At 40.1% G+C, this 23,938-nt stretch overlaps 2 protein-coding genes across 2 annotated transcripts in view; one reads left to right on the top strand and one right to left on the bottom strand.

Annotated features, from left to right (window-relative positions):
- Positions 1–23,938, bottom strand: part of CPNE4 (copine 4) — a 434,578-nt gene that overhangs the window by 316,954 nt on the left and 93,686 nt on the right. The window contains exon 2 of the mRNA XM_075827119.1: positions 2,291–2,477. Coding sequence (XP_075683234.1) covers positions 2,291–2,461 — 171 coding nt within the window. The 5' untranslated portion in view covers positions 2,462–2,477. The remainder of the gene's footprint in view (positions 1–2,290; positions 2,478–23,938) is intronic.
- LOC142652588 (uncharacterized) lies at positions 19,712–23,312 on the top strand. Its single transcript, XM_075828242.1, has 11 exons — positions 19,712–19,904; positions 19,987–20,328; positions 20,417–20,866; positions 21,003–21,207; positions 21,604–21,732; positions 21,817–21,950; positions 22,031–22,255; positions 22,349–22,531; positions 22,623–22,700; positions 22,812–22,877; positions 23,168–23,312. Exons 1-11 carry the CDS (start codon positions 19,717–19,719, stop codon positions 23,310–23,312), a joined length of 2,145 nt encoding a protein of 714 aa, XP_075684357.1. The 5' UTR covers positions 19,712–19,716.

The following is a 23,938-nucleotide window of genomic DNA, read 5'->3' as shown; positions in this document are numbered from 1 at the left end:
TTATTTATACCTAAATAGGTCCAAAATTCTGAGCTTATTAGTTTCATAATTAAAAACTAGCTATATTTTTGTGATACAGAATTCTAAATCTCCTGCACAGCCATATAGTTATAATATAAGTTCTGGCTGTCTGCAGTCACCGCTTGTGGGAGCTTACTCTATATGATTTATACATTAAACTCATTAATAAAATTCTATTCAGTAAGCTTCTTAGCTCCCCCTAGTGGAGGATGCAGGCATCCAAAATGTAATAATTTAACTCTATGTCTATGCAAGGGATTTAGAATTCTGTTTTACAAAAATAAAGCTCAAACTGCTAAAAAGATACATTAAGAAATTAATTTACAAAGAGTGTTAGACCTAAAAATGATATGGTGTTGAAGGTGGGGATTCATTTTAAAGTGTTTCTCTTATTTCATATTAAATTTACAAGTAGGCAGATTAATACAGTGTTTTTTTTTTTATATACTTCAATGATCTGTAATGATCTGTACTCCATTGCAACCACTGATCCTTCTGCTCTCTTTGCTACATGCTGTGTAATTATTGACAGCGCATCCTCTTATTTATACTCAATGTGAATTCTTATTGACATACTGGACCTGTTGACTATAATAATGTGTCTATAGTTTGGAAAGCTGATTAATATGGAAACTCAGAAGGTATAGAGGACACTCTGTGAAGCGTTACACGACCATCAGGAGGAAGAGCGTGATGCAACTATGTCTAAACAATGGGACACAAAGTATTAATGAAATATATTGCAAAATTGATTATTTAGATCCTTAAGGGGGATTCCCCTATCAACAGTTTTTCAATTTGGTGGGAGTATAACCAAATATCTAACAAATTGGGAGGGGGGACTCTAACTAATTGATCCTCCTGATTCTTGGCAGCTAAGAATATTATGCTTATCTCAAAGATGCTGCATGTACAGAGCACCAAAATAACACGTATTATTTGATTGTCAGTGTCTGTTCATTTAATATGAAAAAAAAAAACAAAACAAAAAACTACAGAAGGCAGTGTTTACAGAGCAGCCAAATTACACTAATTTATTTCTTCTGTGGCAGATGACGTGTCACAGATGACCTGCCTAGGTCTTCTGCATACTTTCCGGGTGAAACTCTAGGCCAAGAAACAAGACAGCAACTAGCTACACAGTAACAAGCTATGGCAAGGAAATGACTGTGGCAAACTACTGAGATGACAGGGCACTGAAATATTGGTTGTCTCATGCATCACATGACTTTGAATAACACTCATGATCAGCTGGTTAGTTCCATAATTTGCTGAAGAAGAATCTGACAATGTTCTATTCTGTTCGGAATTCCATGACCAGGCAAGTTCATCACAAAAAAAATATATTTTTTTTTACCAAAAATAGATGTACACTTTATTTTTATTTTATGCATTTACTTTGTGAAATATGTATTATATGTTGAAACATTGTTTTTTAGCCATCAAATATTCTCCAACATTATTATTAACAGTATTTTCTGCGAATTAATCTATGTACCAAGCAAACTATCCTACTCAAATACTTTAAAGGCTATGCAAACCCTTGAGCACATTTTTTTTTAATATATAAAACAATCTCTTACAGGATTTTACACAACTTTTTAATTGTTTTTTATTTTACTTTTGCTTTTTGAGATACAGCTTCTATGTATCCTGGATACATAGAAGTTGCATCTTGTGCTCAAACCCAAATCAATCAGGTCACAAGACATAACTTAAATGTGCTTGATAATAGATGGATCCTGCGTGTCAGGGACATGCAGGATCTACTGTCACCGAAGCCGTCAGTCCCGCTGACCTGACGGAGCTGAGTTTGAGCGCAAGATACTGTTTCTATGTATCCAGGATACACAAAAGCTGTATCTCAAAAATTAAACACTATTTTTAATAAAAACCAATTAAAACGTTGTCCAAATTCTCTAATATGTTATTTTATAAACAAAAAATGCGGTCAAAGGTTTCTAGTTATGAGAAATATGTACAACATACCAGGAGTTTCAACCTTGACAGTCATGTCAAGACATCAGATTTTAAAATTTCTATAATTCTGTCTTTTATGGGAAGACTGGTTGAAAGGGTTATAGGAACTCAGGCAATAATGATACTTAGTGCATTCTCGATTGTAGTGATATATTCATATTGTACTCAATACAGTCTTGATACATTTTCCAATATGCAACATATATTTCAGCTACATACATAATTTATAATGAAATCAAATGGAAAGCAAACCTTATCAATCATTCATTTTTATATTCTGTTCTCTTACCTCAAACCACTGCCCATGTGACTGCATTTTTAGGATGACACATGGATCTGGCTTGGAGAGCGCATCTCTGTCCAATATCCCCTTGCAAGAAACTCTCAACTCCACCTTAGCAAGGCATGGACTGTTGAAGATTCCAAGGGTATTGGCCGCTGATTCGTATATGTTGCTCATCTTTTCAATAGTATACCTAAATAAAGAAAATGCATGTTATTCTCAGAATCACCGATACATTAGTCTCCCCAGCTGCCATACTCTATAAAAGATGAATACAAAGAGAAGCTGATCTGTATTTAAAAATACACCTCAAACCCAATATAACGGCATTATATTAAAAAGATTGGGTACTTCAAATCAATCAAGTCTACAGTCATTTTCACAGGAATTGTAGTGTTTACATGAGCGCAGTTCCTTTCCTAGGGAATTTGTGAACTACATCAAAGAAAGCAAGATCTGAACAAGTTGTCAATCAAAAAGCAATCATCTGTTTATAGGAAATAGATGATCTTTGACAAAAATTGCTAAATAACATTCAGACCTTGTAATTGGGTGGAGGCAAAAAAAAAAAAAAAAAGTAGTTTAGTTGTAAGACAGTGTTTTAGAATTATGGGTTAGAAGTGTAAGAACTGCACTTTGTATTAGGAAATTATTTTTACTATTTGTTCAGATAGATTTTTTATATATAGCTTTTGAAACTACAAGTTTCTCCTTAGAAACAGATTATATATTGCCATTTTGTTTTGTAGTCTGTTTCTAAGGAACCATTTTAAGAGTTCTTAGAATTCTCACTGCTTGCGGTAGGAAGCACTGTTTGCCTACTCTACAAGCCTTAGATCTTTGCTAATCTGTTAATCCCTTCACGCAGGGGCGTAACTAGGAAAGACTGGGCCCCATAGCAAACTTTTGACTGGGGCCCCTCCTCCCCTGGGTGTCACACAAGCCTCCCTTGTAGATGGTGCCTTTTTTTTACAGCCCCCTGTAGATAACGCCATACAGCCCCCCTCTAGATAACGCCATGCAGCCCCCCTGTAGATAACGCCATACATCCCCTCTGTAGATAACGCCATACAGCCCCCCCTGTAGAGAACGCCATACAGCCACCCTGTAGAGAACGCCATACAGCCCCCCTGTAGAGAACGCCATACAGTCCCCTGTAGATAACGCCATACAGCCCCCTCTGTAGATAACGCCATACACCCCCTCTGTAGATAATGCCATACAGCCCCCCTGTAGAGAACGCCATACAGCCCCCCTGTAGAGAACGCCATACAGCCACCTCTGTAGAGAACGCCATACAGCCCCCTGTAAATAACGCCATACAGCCACCCCTGTAAATAACGCCATACAGCCCCCCGTAGGTAACGCTATACAGCCCCACCTGTAGGTAACGCTATACAGCCCCCCCTGTAGGTAACGCCAAACAGCCCCCCTGTAGGTAACGCCATACAGCCCCCCTGTAGGTAACGCCATACAGACCCCCCCTGTAGGTAACGCCATACAGCCCCCCTGTAGGTAACGCCACACAGCCCCCCTGTAGGTAACGCTATACAGCCCCCCCTGTAGGTAACGCTATACAGCCCTCCCTGTAGGTAACGCCATACAGCCCCCCTGTAGGTAACGCCATATAGCCCCCCTGTAGGTAACGCTATACAGCCCCCCCTGTAGGTAATGCTATACAGCCCCCCCTGTAGGTAACGCCATACAACCCCCCTGTAGGTAACGCCATACAGCCCCCCCTGTAGGTAACGCTATACAGCCCCAACACCCCAAAAAAATCCGACCTATAGCGTGTCCTACAAAAGATAGGGGATACATGTGTGATCGCTGGCAGCGATAGGGAGAACGGGGGACCGAAAGTCCCCCGAAGTTCTCCATGACTAACCTCTGACTTCCGGAGTCTGCGCAGCTCAATAAAAATGAAAGGAGCGCTGGTCACGCATGCGCCCAAGCGCGACCGGCGCTCCATTCATTTCTACGGAGCCGCTGACACAGACCCCGGAAGTCCGAGGTTTGTGATGGCGAACTTCAGGGGACTTTCGGTCCCCCGTTCTCCTTATCGCTACCAGCGATCACACATGTATCCCCTATCCTAGCGGAGCCTCCGGCCATGGTGGGGGCCCGTGCCGGCGGGCAACATGGGCCCCCTCATGCCACGGGCCCCGTAGCAGCCGCTACAGCTGCTACAGCGGTAGTTACGCCCCTGCCTTCACGTCCTGCGCCGTACATTTACAGTGCTGGCAGCTTGTAGTTTCCACCCAGCCCTGTAAGGGTATGTCCACACGGAGTGATTTCAGCCGTTTTTCAGGCCGTAAACGTCCCGAAAAACGGCTGAAAAATCGGAAACAGAACGCCGCCAAGCATCTGCCCATTGATTTCAATGGGAAAAACGGCATTCTGTTTCGACGGGGCGTTTTTTACATCGTCATTTTTCAAAATGGCTGCGGAAAAAACAGCCGCGAAAAAGAAGTGCATGCCACTTCTTCCGCCGTTTTTTTTGAGCCGTTTTTCATAGACTCTATAGAAAAACAGCTCCAAAAAACTGCCATTAAAAACGCCGCGAAAAACGCGACTTTGATTAAAAAACGTCTGAAAATCAGGAGTGGTTTTCCCTTGAGTTTTTGAGTTTGAGTGTGCGCATACCCTTAGGCAAATACCCATAATGTACGGCTCAATGATCGTGCGAGCTAAGGAGCTTAACCCACACCATCAGTTGCAGGTATCAACTGGAACATACAGGCCATTTAACCCCTTAGGTGCCTTGTTCAATAGCGACTGCAGCATCTAAACGGTTAGACAGAGGGAGGGGGTTCCCTCTGTTACACACTCAGCAGTGTATTATAGAAGTGATCAAATGATCACATGGTCTTGGTGCTACAGTGGGACACAAAACAAATGGAAAAAAAAGATCAATAAAGTTTTGTGGAAAAAATAAATAAAATCCCAAGTAAAAGATAAAAGGCTTTTCTTCCCAATCGAAATGACTAAAATGGCTAAAAATAAAAGAATACCCATTTTTGGTATCGCTACATGCGTAATGACCCAAGCTATAACATGCTCATTATCCTCCATGGTATAGAAAAACATAAAAAAAATAATGATGTTTTTGGTTCACCCTGCCTCTCAAAAAAAAGTTGAATAGAAAGTGATCAAAAAGTCATAAGTACCCCAAAATGGTACCAATAAAAACTACAAGTTATCCCGCAAAAAACAGGCCCCCATATAGTTCCATCGACTGAAAAATAAAAATGTTATAGTTTTTATCGTGCAAAAGTAGTAAAATATAAAAAAACTATATAAATTTAGTACTGCCGCAATCGTACTAACCCGCAGAATAAAGTTATAATGTCAGACCGCGTGTTGAACGTAGTAAAAACAAAACCCAAAAAACAATGTACTCCAAAATGGTGCCATACAAATATTACTCATCCCGCAAAAAATAGGCCCTAGTGTGGCTATCTAGACGCAAGAATAATTACGTTACGGCTTTCAGAATGCAAAGATGAAAAAAATAAAAAAATCTGCTGCGTCCTTGAGGCCAAAACTGGCTGCGTTTTTTATGGATTTGGTTCTGTTATTAATTTCACCAATGCTTACAACATATCAAAAATGTCTCCAATACTACAGTTTGTTATAAATTACACAAGTTCTGCACAAGGTCTCATGTGCTCTGTGTTATATATTATATGTCTGTCACTTAGATATCATAAACTGCTCAAAAATGTCTGATAAATGCGGCGCCCACCACCAGTGAGCCCTGACAAGCCAGTTGTAAATCTGGCCAAGTATGCTTGTCTAAGGGGAAATAGTTCTGCGCTGTGATCCAGCAATTACTGCTGCAACTACTGACTAATTATCTCCCTGGCCATCGCTGTTCTCTTCATTACAGTCAGTGGTGTGGATGCTGTAACCCCCAGCAATTGGATTGATTCCAAGTAAAGTCTTAAAAAGCAGGTACTTGGAATTCTTCCTCATGCAGTAGTTTAGACATGACAATGATAACTTGTATAAAAGTGCTGACTCAAGGTTTACGTGGGACCTTGGGCGATAGAGTCACAGTGGACCCTCTTATGACTCAACTTCTTTTATCCACCCGGTATATTATACACTAATAATATCGCCAGTGACATTTTTTTTGCATGTGTTTTTTTAGTAGAAATTACTTTTGTGTTATTTTTTAAAAGGGCACAAAGAAAAATGGCAACTGTGAACACACCTATAGGAAGGAGAGAAGCAGCTGTATGCCACTAAGTTTGTAATTTTTACTTTTAACCTTTTGTTTCCACCCACATAGAGTTATATCTGAATATACCAGTACATTATGCCTGTGAAGAAAAATACTATTTAAAGAGGCTCTGTCACCAGATTTTGCAACCCCTATCTGGTATTGCAGCAGATAGGCGCTGCAATGTAGATTACAGTAACATTTTTATTTTTTAAAAACGAGCATTTTTGGCCAAGTTATGACCATTTTTGTAGTTATGCAAATGAGGCTTGCAAAAGTCCAAGTGGGTGTGTTTAAAAGTAAAAGTCCAAGTGGGCGTGTATTATGTGCGTACATCGGGGCGTTTTTAATACTTTTACTAGCTGGGCGCTCTGACGAGAAGTATCATCCACTTCTCTTCAGAACGCCCAGCTTCTGGCAGTGCAGATCTGTGACGTCACTCACAGGTCCTGCATCGTGTCGGACACATCAGCACCAGAGGCTTCAGTTGATTCTGCAGCAGCATCGGCGTTAGCAGGTAAGTCGATGTAGCTACTTATCTGCAAACGCTGATGCTGCTGCAGAATCAACTGTAGCCTCTGGTGCCGATGTGTCCTCGCTCGTCTGACACGATGCAGGATCTGTGAGTGACGTCACAGCGTGATCAGGCAGAAGCTGGGCGTTCTGAAGAGAAGTGGATGATACTTCTCATGAGAACGCCCAGCTAGTAAAAGTATTAAAAACGCCCCGATGTACGCACATAATACACGCCCACTTGGACTTTTACTTTTAAACACACCCACTTGGACTTTTGCAAGCCTCATTTGCATAACTACAAAAATGGTCATAACTTGGCCAAAAATGCTCGTTTTTTAAAAATAAAAACGTTACTGTAATCTACATTGCAGCGCCTATCTGCTGCAATAGCAGATAGGGGTTGTAAAATCTGGTGACAGAGCCTCTTTAAGTTTAAGAGAAACTACACAGGATGCAAAGAGCAGAAGTGAGCCACTGCTTCAATGGGCCCCAGCATCTATCCAAACTTGCTGGGTGCTAACATATAATATAAGGCGGATATTAATTTCATGTCACTGGTGTTTAGTGTAAAATTCATATGAGGATTTAAATGGGATGTCTAGAGCTGGCTGCTGAAACCCCTGGAAATCAGCTGTTATCAGGGGCGGATTAAAATGAGGGCAATCTGGGCAAGTGTCCAGGGACTGCGGCTGAAAGGGGGCCCTATTTGCCCCGGTTCTCCCGAACCAGTTGTTAAAATTACAGCCGGTTCAAAAAACGGGGGAAAGCAGGACCTCTTAATCAATTGTATCCGCGTCCTTAGGACGCAGATACAATTGCCTACTCTAGCGCTGGCGAGACCTTCCTCGTCATTCAGCGCTTTAGTAGTGATGTAGTTGGCGCAACGATGTCATTACGCCAACTCCGCAGTTACGCTGGATGACGCTGCTTGGTCTCTTACTAGTCCTGCGTCGCTGGAGGATGGCGCGAGAACGGGGACAGATGAGAATGTTTTTTTTTCCTCTGGGCAGTGTTGGGGGCAATATCTACATGGGGCATTATCTACAGAGGGCATTGTGACTGGTGCTCTCTACAGGGGGCATTGTGTCTGGTGCTGTCTACAGGGGGCATTGTGACTGGTGCTATCTACATGGGGCAGTGGGACTGGTGCTATCTACAAAGGGCAGTGTGACTGGCGCTACCTACATGAGACATTGTGACTGGTGCTATCTACAGGGGGCATTATGACTAGCGCTATCTACAGGGGGCATTGTGACTGGCGCTATCTATTGGGGGCATTATGACTGGCGCTATCTACAGGGTGCAGTGTGACTGGTGCTATCTACAGGGGGCATTGTTACTGGCACTATCTACAGGGGACATTGTTAGTGTGTGTGATGTTTTAATTTCCAGTGCTTGACACCATTTAATTCATGGGGACAGGTATGGTGCTATTATATTCAGGGGCACAGTGTATAGTACTATAGTATTCAGGCTTGCAATGTGTGATACTATTATATTCAGGGGTATAGAGTGTGGCACCATGAGAATTTTATCTTCGTTTATAGGTGCGAAAATGTTGTAAAAGTGAGAAGCCGAAGACATCTGATTGGCAAACTCTGCATAAATGGGCCGTGGCTGGTAGAATTCATCATAGAGGTCTGGATCGGATGGAGAAGAAAAAAGAAAAAGAACGAAAAATAATCTGAGACGTCACCTGTGAGTCACTCAATGTAAATGATTATTCTCCTTGTGACTCATCAGTACTGTAGTAACTGTATGATCTGCAGCGAGATGACAGATGGTAGCATTCTTTTTTGTGAAACAGCAACTCCCAGCATGTCCTTACCATTTTATTCAGGCTATACTGGGAGCTGTTGTTTTTTGTCATACAAACTTATATGGCAGGGGTTAAACTGAATTTGTGATTGTGCTGGTGCTGTATATATGTACTGAGCTTGGTTCTGACATTGTATATATGTACTTAGCTTGGTTCTGGTGCTATATATATATATGTACTGAGCTTGATTCTGGAGCTGTATATATGTACTGAGCATGGTTCTGGCACTGTATATATGTACTAAGCTTGTTTCTGGTGTTGTATTTATGTACTAATCTTTGTTCTGGTGCTGTATTTATGTATTGAGCATGGTTCTGGGGCTGTATTTATGTACTGAGCATGGTTCTGGAGCTGTATATTTTTACTTTATCCTCAGGAAAAATTAGACGTTAAATCTACTTTTACCTTAAGAAAATGTATACCGTAAAAACTAAACCTAAAAAACATGGAGGAATCACAGTTTTTTTCCAATTCACCCATTATATGGTACTTTAAATGGTGCCAATAAAAACTGCAACTCCTCCCGCAAAAAATAATCCTTCACACACCACTCAATTGACGTAAAAATAAAAAAGTTATGGCTCTAGGAAGGCGGCGAGTGAAAAACGAAAAAATAAATAAAATAAATGTCTCTCACTTTAAGGTTATATTTATGCACAGCAGATTTCTGTTTATGGAAAACAATTTAAAGCTCCTGACCTCTTTAGGGTCTCAAAGTATTCTGCTTTTTCTCATCTGTATGGCTCATTTTGCTTTTATAGCGAATTCAAAACCGTGCCAGATCTGTCGCCGCCTAAACTGAAATATACAGTACAGTGTGTTCAGAGTTCGCGGGGGGGGGGGGGGCACACTTTCTGAATTGCCCGGGGCCCACGGTACCCTTAATCCGCCCCTGGCTGTTATCACTAGGAGAAATTTCAAGTGGTCCTGCAGCATCAATATAATATCACTCGGCAGCCTTTTAAATGAGTGGTCAACCATATCGTACACAGTCGTGCTCTGTGGGAGTCATTCTTTCCAGTAGCTCTCTACTCTGTCTAATGGAGGTGCTTTAGTACAGAACTGCTGCAGCCAATGACTGGTCATGTTTTGATACAGTACCCCTTGATAAAGCTACTTGCGAAACGCGCGTCGGGGCGCTTTCTAGGCACACCTGCACCACACCAATGGGTAAGATATTGTTTGTATATCTTTATTCTTAGATGTGTTCCTACCTTATAGGAGCATTACTTACTCCCCATATACTTTCATACTTACAGGTATTTTCACCTTATACCTTTTCTCTACTTGGATTTACCTCTAACCTTCTTTGAATGCAATTACCATTTTGCATTGTTATGAACCATTTTTGGGTCAATACACAGGTTTTATATGCACCCTATGTATTAATTTCATTAATATCTATCCATTGCATTGATATCATATATGTGATTGCATATTTATGCCCTCACTAAGTGGTGCTGTTTAAATACTATTTTTGTGTAGCCTATTGTAATGAATCGGGGTAGGGAGATGGACAGGTGAGCGCTAATCTACCCACAACTCAGTCCCTGCCTACTTGCACGGCCCGTCCTAGGCGACGGCGTACAACTGGGCGACGGTCCCTACGCTCAGTACGTGCAAGACAGACAACACAAGACAAGGGCACACAGAAGCAAGGGGGGTTAGGGGCAGTTGCCCATGGGGCCACCGTGAGCAACAGACAGCGGTCAACGACCCGAATCAAACCAGGAGAGTACATAGTAGCAAAAACAGAGCAAGAGAATAGTCAGGCAAGTCATAGTCGATAAGTAACAGCGGTCAATCGGGTAACTAGCAGGAATACCAGAGCCAGGAAACTAGAACAATCACAGGCAAGGAACATGCTGCAAGTGAGGCTATAAATAGACCAGGGGTGGGAGCTAGAACCGTCAGGCCAGGCTGTGATAGGTTCTCCCTCTTCTCAGCCTGCAAGCCTGAGTGGTGACAGATTGCGTCACTCTAGCAGACCTTGGAGCTGATGAGGGCTGATTAACCCCGGGCGTCGACACAGAACCTGTGTCTGGCAAACCCTTTACACCTATATAAATTTATTTGTGTTCGTATCTCCTGTATATTTTAAACATTTTAGTCTTTTTTCTACTAATAAAATTGACATTTTCTACAACTATATAGAGGTTGACTCTACATCTTCGCCGATGCCAGGTTCTTCTTTTTACATCTAAAGCGATTCCAGGTTCTTCTTTTGGGACCACCGAAGATGCTAGCTTCAGGTTTGTGAATCACCGAAGAATCGGATGGCACTGTAACACACACTGTGCGGTTAAAATTAAAAACACTGATGCATTACTGATGTGGCACACTCCCGGCAGTGTTCTGAGCCTTCACATGGAACTTGGGGTGCATATTCAGATTTTGGGGTGACCGCCCCAAAATGTCAAAATTTCACTCTGGGTGCTATCTAAGCACTATAGCTTTACAGGGAGGTGGTAGTGAAAGTACATTGATGTTTGCATGGTTACAGGATGAAAGTTCTGAAGCACTGAAAACAGCAGTTCTCCTATTATTGACTACCAGGTTGACTTTTGGAGCACAGAAGGTTCACATAGAGCTCACAGTAATATAGCACATAAAGGTGATTCAAAACTGCATACATTGATGCATTACTGATGTGGCACACTCCCAGCAGTGTTCTGAGCCTTCACATGGATCAATGTAGTAAAAGTACATTGATGTTTGGCTGGTTACAGGATGAAAGTTCTGAAGCACTGAAAACAGCAGTTCTCCTATTATTGACTACCAGGTTGACTTTTGGAGCACAGAAGGTTCACATAGAGCTCACAGTAACATAGCACATAAAGGTGATTCAAAACTGCATACATTGATGCATTACTGATGTGGCACACTCCCAGCAGTGTTCTGAGCCTTCACATGGAACTTGGGGTGCATATAGGAACTTGGGGTGCATAGAGCTCACAGTAAAACAGCACACATAGGTCCTTACTAGTGTGGTACTCACAGCAGTGTTCTGAGCCCTTGTAAGAAACTTGCACTCTGGGTGCTATGTGTGGTATTTAAATATCTTTCTCGTGTGATAATACCATGTCATATCTGTTTTTAGATGGATTTCACGTTTATCAGTGGCCATTTAGCAAAAAATCGATAATTTCAAAAAATCCACATCCAAACAGCTCCTGCATGCATGCCTATCACCCCTTCCTAAGCCCTGTTATGGGATATACTCAAAGAAGTGTTACAAACCCTCACAGGAGTTATGGGGGGGGCTGACTTACATTTTGGGGTGAATACCACAACATGTCAAGAAATGCACTCTGGGTGCAATATGTGTCCAGGGGCTTTAAAGATCTTTCTCGTGTGATAATACCATGTCTAATCTGATTTCATATGGATCTGTGTAAAAACACAGATTAATTGGTAAACGCACTTATCATATATTCATCAGTGCCTTCTACCAAAAACTCGGTCATTTCAAAAATCCACATCCAAACAGCTACTGCATGCATGCCTATCACCCCTAATTTTTTAGGATAGGTCAGAGTGTTAAGGGCTACATGTGTAATAAATATAAGGGATATTCAACGGTTAGTTTTGGAGATATTAATTTTGTAATAAAAACAAATTAATAAGGGAATTCCACCATGTTTATTGGGCAAAAGAGGGGTACCCTTTTAGAAAAGACAACAGAGTCAGGTGTCATATTGTTCGGCTCTGCAAGGTGAACGAATGGACGCCTAGCTCGCGTCATTCGGACCCACGGAAATCCGTGTCATATCTATTTTTAGATGGATTTCTGAAAAAACACAGATTAATTGGTAAACGCACTTATCTTATATTCATCAGTGCCTTCTACCTAAAACTCGGTCATTTCAAAAATCCACATCCAAACAGCTACTGCATGCATGCCTATCACCCCTAATTTTTTAGGATAGGTCAGAGTGTTAAGGGCTACATGTGTAATAAATATAAGGGATATTCAACGGTTAGTTTTGGAGATATTAATTTTGTAATAAAAACAAATTAATAAGGGAATTCCACCATGTTTATTGGGCAAAAGAGGGGTACCCTTTTAGAAAAGACAACAGAGTCAGGTGTCATATTGTTCGGCTCTGCAAGGTGAACGAATGGACGCCTAGCTCGCGTCATTCGGACGCACGGAAATCCGTGTCATATCTATTTTTAGATGGATTTCTGAAAAAACACAGATTAATTGGTAAACGCACTTATCTTATATTCATCAGTGCCTTCTACCTAAAACTCGGTCATTTCAAAAATTTAAATCCAAACAGCTACTGCATGCATGCCTATCACCCCTTCCAAAGCCCTGTTATGGGATACACTCAAAAAAGTGTTACAAACCCTCACAGGAGTTATGGGGGGGGCTGACTTACATTTTGGGGTGACTACCACAACATGTCAAGAAATGCACTCTGGGTGCAATATGTGTCCAGGGGCTTTAAAGATCTTTCTCGTGTGATAATACCATGTCTAATCTGATTTCATATGGATCTGTGTAAAAACACAGATTAATTGGTAAACGCACTTATCTTATATTCATCAGTGCCTTCTACCAAAAACTCGGTCATTTCAAAAATCCACATCCAAACAGCTACTGCATGCATGCCTATCACCCCTAATTTTTTAGGATAGGTCAGAGTGTTAAGGGCTACATGTGTAATAAATATAAGGGATATTCAACGGTTAGTTTTGGAGATATTAATTTTGTAATAAAAACAAATTAATAAGGGAATTCCACCATGTTTATTGGGCAAAAGAGGGGTACCCTTTTAGAAAAGACAACAGAGTCAGGTGTCATATTGTTCGGCTCTGCAAGGTGAACGAATGGACGCCTAGCTCGCGTCATTCGGACCCACGGAAATCCGTGTCATATCTATTTTTAGATGGATTTCTGAAAAAACACAGATTAATTGGTAAACGCACTTATCTTATATTCATCAGTGCCTTCTACCTAAAACTCGGTCATTTCAAAAATCCACATCCAAACAGCTACTGCATGCATGCCTATCACCCCTAATTTTTTAGGATAGGTCAGAGTGTTAAGGGCTACATGTGTAATAAATATAAGGGATATTCAACGGTTAGTTTTGGAGATATTAATTTTGTAATAAAAACAAATTAATAAGGGAATTCCACCATGTTTATTGGGCAAAAGAGGGGTACCCTTTTAGAAAAGACAACAGAGTCAGGTGTCATATTGTTCGGCTCTGCAAGGTGAACGAATGGACGCCTAGCTCGCGTCATTCGGACGCACGGAAATCCGTGTCATATCTATTTTTAGATGGATTTCTGAAAAAACACAGATTAATTGGTAAACGCACTTATCTTATATTCATCAGTGCCTTCTACCTAAAACTCGGTCATTTCAAAAATTTAAATCCAAACAGCTACTGCATGCATGCCTATCACCCCTTCCAAAGCCCTGTTATGGGATACACTCAAAAAAGTGTTACAAACCCTCACAGGAGTTATGGGGGGGGCTGACTTATATTTTGGGGTGACTACCACAACATGTCAAGAAATGCACTCTGGGTGCAATATGTGTCCAGGGGCTTTAAAGATCTTTCTCGTGTGATAATACCATGTCTAATCTGATTACATATGGATCTGTGTAAAAACACAGATTAATTGGTAAACGCACTTATCTTATATTCATCAGTGCCTTCTACCAAAAACTCGGTCATTTCAAAAATCCACATCCAAACAGCTACTGCATGCATGCCTATCACCCCTAATTTTTTAGGATAGGTCAGAGTGTTAAGGGCTACATGTGTAATAAATATAAGGGATATTCAACGGTTAGTTTTGGAGATATTAATTTTGTAATAAAAACAAATTAATAAGGGAATTCCACCATGTTTATTGGGCAAAAGAGGGGTACCCTTTTAGAAAAGACGACAGAGTCAGGTGTCATATTGTTCGGCTCTGCAAGGTGAACGAATGGACGCCTAGCTCGCGTCATTCGGACCCACGGAAATCCGTGTCATATCTATTTTTAGATGGATTTCTGAAAAAACACAGATTAATTGGTAAACGCACTTATCTTATATTCATCAGTGCCTTCTACCTAAAACTCGGTCATTTCAAAAATCCACATCCAAACAGCTACTGCATGCATGCCTATCACCCCTAATTTTTTAGGATAGGTCAGAGTGTTAAGGGCTACATGTGTAATAAATATAAGGGATATTCAACGGTTAGTTTTGGAGATATTAATTTTGTAATAAAAACAAATTAATAAGGGAATTCCACCATGTTTATTGGGCAAAAGAGGGGTACCCTTTTAGAAAAGACAACAGAGTCAGGTGTCATATTGTTTGGCTCTGCAAGGTGAACGAATGGACGCCTAGCTCGCGTCATTCGGACGCACGGAAATCCGTGTCATATCTATTTTTAGATGGATTTCTGAAAAAACACAGATTAATTGGTAAACGCACTTATCTTATATTCATCAGTGCCTTCTACCTAAAACTCGGTCATTTCAAAAATTTAAATCCAAACAGCTACTGCATGCATGCCTATCACCCCTTCCAAAGCCCTGTTATGGGATACACTCAAAAAAGTGTTACAAACCCTCACAGGAGTTATGGGGGGGGCTGACTTATATTTTGGGGTGACTACCACAACATGTCAAGAAATGCACTCTGGGTGCAATATGTGTCCAGGGGCTTTAAAGATCTTTCTCGTGTGATAATACCATGTCTAATCTGATTTCATATGGATCTGTGTAAAAACACAGATTAATTGGTAAACGCACTTATCTTATATTCATCAGTGCCTTCTACCAAAAACTCGGTCATTTCAAAAATCCACATCCAAACAGCTACTGCATGCATGCCTATCACCCCTAATTTTTTAGGATAGGTCAGAGTGTTAAGGGCTACATGTGTAATAAATATAAAGGATATTCAACGGTTAGTTTTGGAGATATTAATTTTGTAATAAAAACAAATTAATAAGGGAATTCCACCATGTTTATTGGGCAAAAGAGGGGTACCCTTTTAGAAAAGACGACAGAGTCAAGTGTCATATTGTTCGGCTCTGCAAGGTGAACGAATGGACGCCTAGCTCGCGTCCATCGGACCCACGAAAATCTGTGTCATATCTATTTTTAGATGGATTTCTGAAAAAACACAGATTAATTGGTAAACGCACTTATCTTATATTCATCAGTGCCTTCTACCTAAAACTCGGTCATTTCAAAAATTTACATCCAAACAGCTACTGCATGCATGCCTATCACCCCTAATTTTTTAGGATAGGTCAGAGTGTTAAGGGCTACATGTGTAATAAATATAAGGGATATTCAACGGTTAGTTTTGGAGATATTAATTTTGTAATAAAAATAAATTAATAAGGGAATTCCACCATGTTTATTGGGCAAAAGAGGGGTACCCTTTTAGAAAAGACGACAGAGTCAGGTGTCATATTGTTCGGCTCTGCAAGGTGAACGAATGGACGCCTAGCTCGCGTCCATCGGACCCACGAAAATCTGTGTCATATCTATTTTTAGATGGATTTCTGAAAAAACACAGATTAATTGGTAAACGCACTTATCTTATATTCATCAGTGCCTTCTACCTAAAACTCGGTCATTTCAAAAATCCACATCCAAACAGCTACTGCATGCATGCCTATCACCCCTAATTTTTTAGGATAGGTCAGAGTGTTAAGGGCTACATGTGTATTAAATATAAGGGATATTCAACGGTTAGTTTTGGAGATATTAATTTTGTAATAAAAATAAATTAATAAGGGAATTCCACCATGTTTATTGGGCAAAAGAGGGGTACCCTTTTAGAAAAGACGACAGAGTCAGGTGTCATATTGTTCGGCTCTGCAAGGTGAACGAATGGACGCCTAGCTCGCGTCCATCGGACCCACGAAAATCTGTGTCATATCTATTTTTAGATGGATTTCTGAAAAAACACAGATTAATTGGTAAACGCACTTATCTTATATTCATCAGTGCCTTCTACCAAAAACTCGGTCATTTCAAAAATTCACATCCAAACAGCTACTGCATGCATGCCTATCACCCCTAATTTTTTAGGATAGGTCAGAGTGTTAAGGGCTACATGTGTAATAAATATAAGGGATATTCAACGGTTAGTTTTGGAGATATTAATTTTGTAATAAAAATAAATTAATAAGGGAATTCCACCATGTTTATTGGGCAAAAGAGGGGTACCCTTTTAGAAAAGACGACAGAGTCAGGTGTCATATTGTTCGGCTCTGCAAGGTGAACGAATGGACGCCTAGCTCGCGTCCATCGGACCCACGAAAATCCGTGTCATATCTATTTTTAGATGGATTTCTGAAAAAACACAGATTAATTGGTAAACGCACTTATCTTATATTCATCAGTGCCTTCTACCAAAAACTCGGTCATTTCAAAAATCCACATCCAAACAGCTACTGCATGCATGCCTATCACCCCTAATTTTTTAGGATAGGTCAGAGTGTTAAGGGCTACATGTGTAATAAATATAAGGGATATTCAACGGTTAGTTTTGGAGATATTAATTTTGTAATAAAAATAAATTAATAAGGGAATTCCACCATGTTTATTGGGCAAAAGAGGGGTACCCTTTTAGAAAAGACAAGAGAGTCAGGTGTCATATTGTTCGGCTCTGCAAGGTGAACGAATGGACGCCTAGCTCGCGTCCATCGGACACACGGTTCTGTTTCAAATCAGTGTCATGATCCCGCCATTATACTGTATGGTGCAGCTATGGGGGGCATTACAGTGTATGGTGCAGCTATGGGGGTATTAAATGGTATTAAATGGTATTAAATGGTATGGGACAGCTATGGGGGGCATTATACTGTATGGTGCAACTGTGGGAGCATTACACTGTATGGTGCAGCTATGGGGGCACCATATTAAAATGTATGGTGCAGCTATGGGGGACCATAGCTGCACTAAAACCATGTCAGAAGTTTGATAAACGTTTAGGTACACTGTAAGAATAGGCCGAAAACAACTTTACATATAATACAACATAACAACTTTATTAATACAGAACACAAAAATAAAGTGTAGCTAAATGTTTGACAAACTTCTGACATGTCACAGTGACATGTCAGAAGTTTGGATTGGTGGGGTCCGAGCACTGAGATCCCCACCAATCGCTAAAACAAAACAGCTGAAGCACTCGTGTGAACGCTCAGCAGCTTTGTTCTAGCGATTGGTGGGGGTCTCAGTGTTCAGACCCCCACCAATCCAAACTTCTGACATGTCACTTTGACATGTCAGAAGTTTGCCAAACATTTAGCTACACTTTAAAGTTAAGCATAGGCATAAACCATATTTACATATTATACAATATAACAACATTATTATTACAATAATTATTGTAATAAAAATAAATTAATAAGGAAATTCCACCATGTTTATTGGGCAAAAGAGGGGTACCCTTTTAGAAAAGACGACAGAGTCAGGTGTCATATTGTTCGGCTCTGCAAGGTGAACGAATGGACGCCTAGCTCACGTCCATCGGACACACGGTTCTGTTTCAAATCCGTGTCATGATCCGGCCATTATACAGTATGGTGCAGCTATGGGGGGCATTATACTGTATGGTGCAACTGTGGGAGCATTACACTGTATGGTGCAGCTATGGGGGCACCATATTAAAATGTACATACTCTAATGTATTTTAACACTATGCCACATACCTATCTAGTTTCTATAAAAACAGTAGCAAAAAACGTGTTGTAAAGGACAGCTTAGAAACGATAATAAATATTACATTTAATAGGTGTATATGAAATAGATATAGTGTATATGAAATAGAAATGATAGTAAATATCAAATTTAATAAATGTAAATGTCCTATTGTATTCAAACAATTGTATTATCAGGTTTTCAGCATGAGTCTGTAGTTTTATCTCTGTTATTCTCCTCAGCCACTAAAAAGGCAGATAAGCTTTTGTGCATCATTCAAACTCTCCTATCACAGGCTCTGTTTGTTGTTTGTGTAAGAGGATCTTCTTACAAAGCATCAACCTCACACTATAAAACAGTTTAAAACACTGAGGCATTTTCAGTCAGTTTGGAAGTTTTCTTGAAAGCTATTGACTGATCTCCTTCTTGGATTGCATTATTTTTTTGCTATTCACCTTATTCACTTGAGACATTGTACCTGGATACCTACATCATCTGCCTTTTGGATACTGCTTCTAAAAGATTTATTGTTTTTTTGACTCAAATATACATCTTTAGGACAACAAGTTCTAGTTACAGGAATGGAGTCTGCAGCCAAATTGTAAGTAAATATGTTTATTAACGTATATTTATGTTCATCATTAATGTTCAGTTCAGGCAAATTGTATAGTGAAATCATGGTGAGCCATGGGCTAGGGAAGAGGTGCCATTTTATTTTCAGTAGGCCATATTGTACAAGCCCAGGCATTGTTCAGGTAGTTGAGTTACAAGCATGTAATCTGCAGCAAAAGTACAAGTTCATGTGTTTATTGACCTCTAGGATATACCCTAAAATACATAGCCATTTTTGTATAAAATACATGTTGTAGACTGCCTATAACATAGAGAGGTTACTATGAGAAGCCATGTGGTAGCGTAGAGGCCTCCTGTTTCAGTAGGGCGTGGTATTAAAACCCAGGCATTGTTCAGTTAGCCTGCCTGAAACAAATCAGTATGCATGTAGTGGGACATCTTGTGACTATTTTTGAGATTGCAGTTTGGGTATATTTCAAACTAAGCTATATTACTTAGGACATTTTTAAATCCAAAACCTCATGTCTTTCAACAGGCAAAACAGAACTCCTATGACATGCCCAGTATGTTACCGTACACAGATATTATTCTCTACACATCTGAGGAGAAAGTGTATGAGGTTCAGCAGCGATGAGGAGATAAAAGCCACTGTGGCATTGGCCAGGAAAACCCTGGTGAAAATTGCATCTAAGGGCACTGCAATCAGTTACCAAGAGATCATCTCTCTTGGCTCATTGGAAAACGTTGTCCCCTTCCTCGAGGACAGGGGCTTTTTGATCATTAACAAACCAACTGTGGCCAGGTATGTGTCACCCCTGTCTGCTTATGTCTCATAGCTCTCGAGTGTTTACACTTATACTCACGTTGCTTTTTATATTTTACAGCAATGTACAATATGGAAGACCATCAACCTCTGCATCAACTGCCCTTACTGTGCCACATCACACAGCGGCTGTAGAGGATATTGCAGCCATACCAGTCCCTGATGAGGAAATGGAGGTCACACTGATCCCTGCAGATCCTGAGGAAGAAGTTACAGACACACCATTCCTTGCACAGCCTGAAGACCCGAGGGAAGACCAACACAATGAAGAAGGCAGAAGAGCACATGAAGATGACAGCGCAGAGGAGGAAAGTGATAGAGACTTTCAGCTTCAACTAGAGTCTGAGGAAGAATCCAATCAAGAAAGCGGAACTACAGGAAACTTTGATGACAGGACACAGAGGTCAGTGTACATAGATAATCCTTACGTATTCTCTGTGGCTGTCAAATGTGTCAAATCTGATGTCTTGCACTTTTCTCCAAAATTACAGAATCCTACAGACAAAATGGACGGTGGTCACAAGACAGAAGATGAAGGCTGCTGGACTATACAAGCGACATTCATTGGACGAACCAATACTGAAGGGCTTTGCCTACTATTTGCAGCACACATTGGATGTGCCCAACTACAAGCAGGAGGTTGAAAATTTGGCAAGGTTCCTTTATTACATGAACCCGCAGCGTCCCAATCTGGACTTTGTCAGCAACATTGAGAAGGTTAACTCCTTTTTTACAAAGCTGCGTGACCTGAAGCTTGCAAACCAGACTGTCTTTAATTACCTAAAACATATCAGGAGGTTCATGACGTATCAGCTGAGAGCGACCAATCTCTCTGCAGAAAGACCAAGGCTGTTTAAGTCCTGCAACTTCTTTATGGATGTTACAGAGGACATTCAAAAGAGGCTATCTAAGGGAATTTCAAGAGAAGTTGTCAGCAAACGGTGAGTTATGAACTCAAATGTATCCTTAGACAAAGTATGAAACCTCAAATAGGTATATATTTATTTTAGATATTGCTACTACTCTTTATTACTTGTGTATATACAATAAAATTATTTCTCTTTACTTTGTGTTTAGATACAAGTCATTGACAAATTCTATGAAAACACCCCCGGAATGTCAGAGGCTTTTAGTTGTGGCAAAGCCAACCTTCCTGAAATGCCTCAAAGCTGCAAAAGACAGACACATGAAGCGAGACACTCAACTTGAAATTATTTATTATCTTGAGGCCCTGCTTATTTTGAGGCATCTCCAACGGCCAGGTGTTGTCAGACATATGACTGTAAGTAGCTTTCTCCTCCTCTGTTTTTCTGCGTCATTTTGTTTTCCTACCCTGTTATGGTTATGCTGTGGGGTGCTTTTTAGAGAAGTGTCTGGAGGCCTTATGGCTGCAGTTAAATACTTTTAATAGTGTAGGGGAGCCCTGAAGGCCGATAATGGTGTGAAGCCTGCATAAGGTTAATGTTAGCTTATTAAAGTCGGATATTTGTCTGCAAGAACAGAGTGAATAATCTATGTAAAAACCTTACACCTGGCTAGAGATAGAAATTATGCTGAAACAAAAGACTGGCATATGTATAGAAAAAAAACAAAACACAAGTGGCTTGGCGTAGGGTTGGGCTAACACAATACAGTGGCAAGTACATTGTCCCTCATACTTTTTCCTTTTGACTCATAGGTTTCAGAGTGGAATGAGAGGATCACTCACAGATATTTGGGTTTAGACCTGGTAGTTGTTGGGGTCAAGTTACACAAGACCTCTACACACCAAGTGGCAACCTATGTGCTAACAAAGGAGGAAGAAATGGTAAGTTTCTATAAGGCTCCTACTTACTTTATGGAGTTGTAAAGATGCTTTTCAATAATCTCTTTATTTGTATCCCTCCCCTAGTGGTTTAATGTCTACTTTGAGATAGTAAGACCAATGCTGCTAAAGAACAACATGCCAACAGAAGTCTTTTTCCTCTCTACATCTGGAAAGGAGATTTATAATGTTTCCAATGACATCCTGCGGTACCACACAAAGTAAGATTCTTAAAAGTCACCTGTCTTTATTCAATTCTAAGTGCTGTGTATGTATTATGTTTTTCTATTTTCCTTTCTAGATATAAACTACCCAACATCACCAGTCAGCTTGTCAGGAGGATTTGCGAAACTTGGACTCTCCCTAATTTTTCTGACTCTGAAAAGTGTCTTTTTGCCAAATATTTGGCACACACCAACATGACAGCGGAAAGAAACTATCGTGAGAAGACACTGACGGACATATGCCATGGTTATATGCTGGTAATGCAAGCCGGTGGTGAGCAGCCCCAAGCCAGCACTTCAAGGTAATTTATTGTTGGAAATAATATATACTGTATAATATTACATGATTTGTTTTAGAAGTTTAATGCTTTATTTTTTCTATGTCTACCCTATAGACAAGAGAACATTCAGGAAGGAGGCCAGGGAATCCAAAGAGAAGATATCACATCCCACGAAGAAGCCCAGGAACAAGATTACAGTGCCAAAGAGGACTGGAGTGAATCAACTGACCGAGGAGAAAAAGAAAGCTTGGCTGATCATGATGATGATGATGATGATGATGATGATTGGACTTCAAGGTAGATAAACTCTCAGTTTTATTATAAATGTCCTCAGTTCAGTTGTGTTAGACTTATCAATTGATATACTAATGTTTGGTTATTTTTTCAGAGCACAAGTACCATCCTCATTGTTCATCCGAACACGGTCCAGGGCACAGAGGCAGAGAGGGGAAGGGAGCTCCTCTGGGTAATAATAAAATACATTTATTGACCTTACTTTGTAAACTAATATGCTTATTAAACTGTATGTCTCACATTTTGTTTTAACATCAGTATTTATTTTCTTCTTTTATCAAAGGGCTGACGTGACGTCGAGGGATACATCACTATCTGCAATCAAAAGAGTCCCTGTTGTTCTGCTCAGGCGCATCGATAGTTAATTTCCTTTACATATATATATATATATATATATATATATATATATATATATATATTAAAACCTCTTTGGGTTCCTCAGTGGTCGTGGGTTCAGAATCATTAACTATGTCTTATAGCAGAGGTCATTGGGGTCCTGTTTTGTCTGATTAAGAAAAAATAAATAAAGATGAGAGTTATATTAATAACATTGTAGAGGATTAATGCATATTATCAGGACCATTAGTAAACTAATTATGAGAAACTAATTATTAATAATCTATGATCTTTTAATTATAGGATTGCTTCAAGACCACCTGCCGGAAGAAGACAAAATAAAGAGGACTTTAGGACATCAGCTCTGGGGAAAAAACCATCCAAGAGTAAAAGACATTTTGGACCAATGGAAGAAGAAATAAGAAGCTTAAAAATTATGGATTATTAATGGACATTAAAATGCACAGGGAACAAAAGCACTTTTATTTGTTGGGTTCTGGGATGTTTGGATGTATTCAATAAATTGATATATATTTTTTTTATTTAATGAGCTACGCTGTTTCCGTGACTCCAATAGTAGTGAATGGCAGTTACAGAAGCAGCGTAGCATGTCTCATTCTTAGTTTACTAACGGTCCTAACGATATGCATTAATCTTCTTCAATGTTATTAATGTAACTATAATCTTTCATTATTTTTTCTTAAACAGGCAATGGACCACAATGACCTGCCCCATCTGCTATAAGACAGAGTTGATGCTGGGAACCTGCACAAAAAATGCATGAAGCACAGCAGCGATGAGGATATAAAGGCTACCCTTGCTATTGCTAGGAACAACTTGGCAAATGTAGCATCTAAAGGCCTTGCAATTCACTATCATGATGTTTCTGAGCTGATATGTGCTGGAAAATGCATGGAAAACCTCTTTGGGTTCCTCAGTGGTCGTGGGTTCACAATCATCAACTCTGTCTTATAGTAGAGGTCATTGGGGTCCTGGTTTGCCTGTTTAATAAAAAATAAATAAAGATTAGAGTTATATTCATAAAATTCTAGAGGATTAATGAATACAATTAGG

This window comes from Rhinoderma darwinii, chromosome 5, assembly GCF_050947455.1.
Source record: "Rhinoderma darwinii isolate aRhiDar2 chromosome 5, aRhiDar2.hap1, whole genome shotgun sequence".
NCBI classification, from domain to species: domain Eukaryota; kingdom Metazoa; phylum Chordata; class Amphibia; order Anura; family Rhinodermatidae; genus Rhinoderma; species Rhinoderma darwinii.
The sequence above is the reverse complement of the archived record's forward strand: the minus strand, read 5'-3'. Positions and strand labels throughout refer to the sequence as shown.

Coding starts and splice junctions, on each gene's coding strand:
- LOC142652588 (XM_075828242.1), top strand. CDS start 19,717: ATGAGGTTCAGCAGCGATGAGGAGATAAAAGCCACTGTGGCATTGGCC. Junction 19,905..19,986: donor AACAAACCAACTGTGGCCAG/GTATGTGTCACC, acceptor TATATTTTACAG/CAATGTACAATATGGAAGAC. Junction 20,867..21,002: donor AGAGAAGTTGTCAGCAAACG/GTGAGTTATGAA, acceptor CTTTGTGTTTAG/ATACAAGTCATTGACAAATT.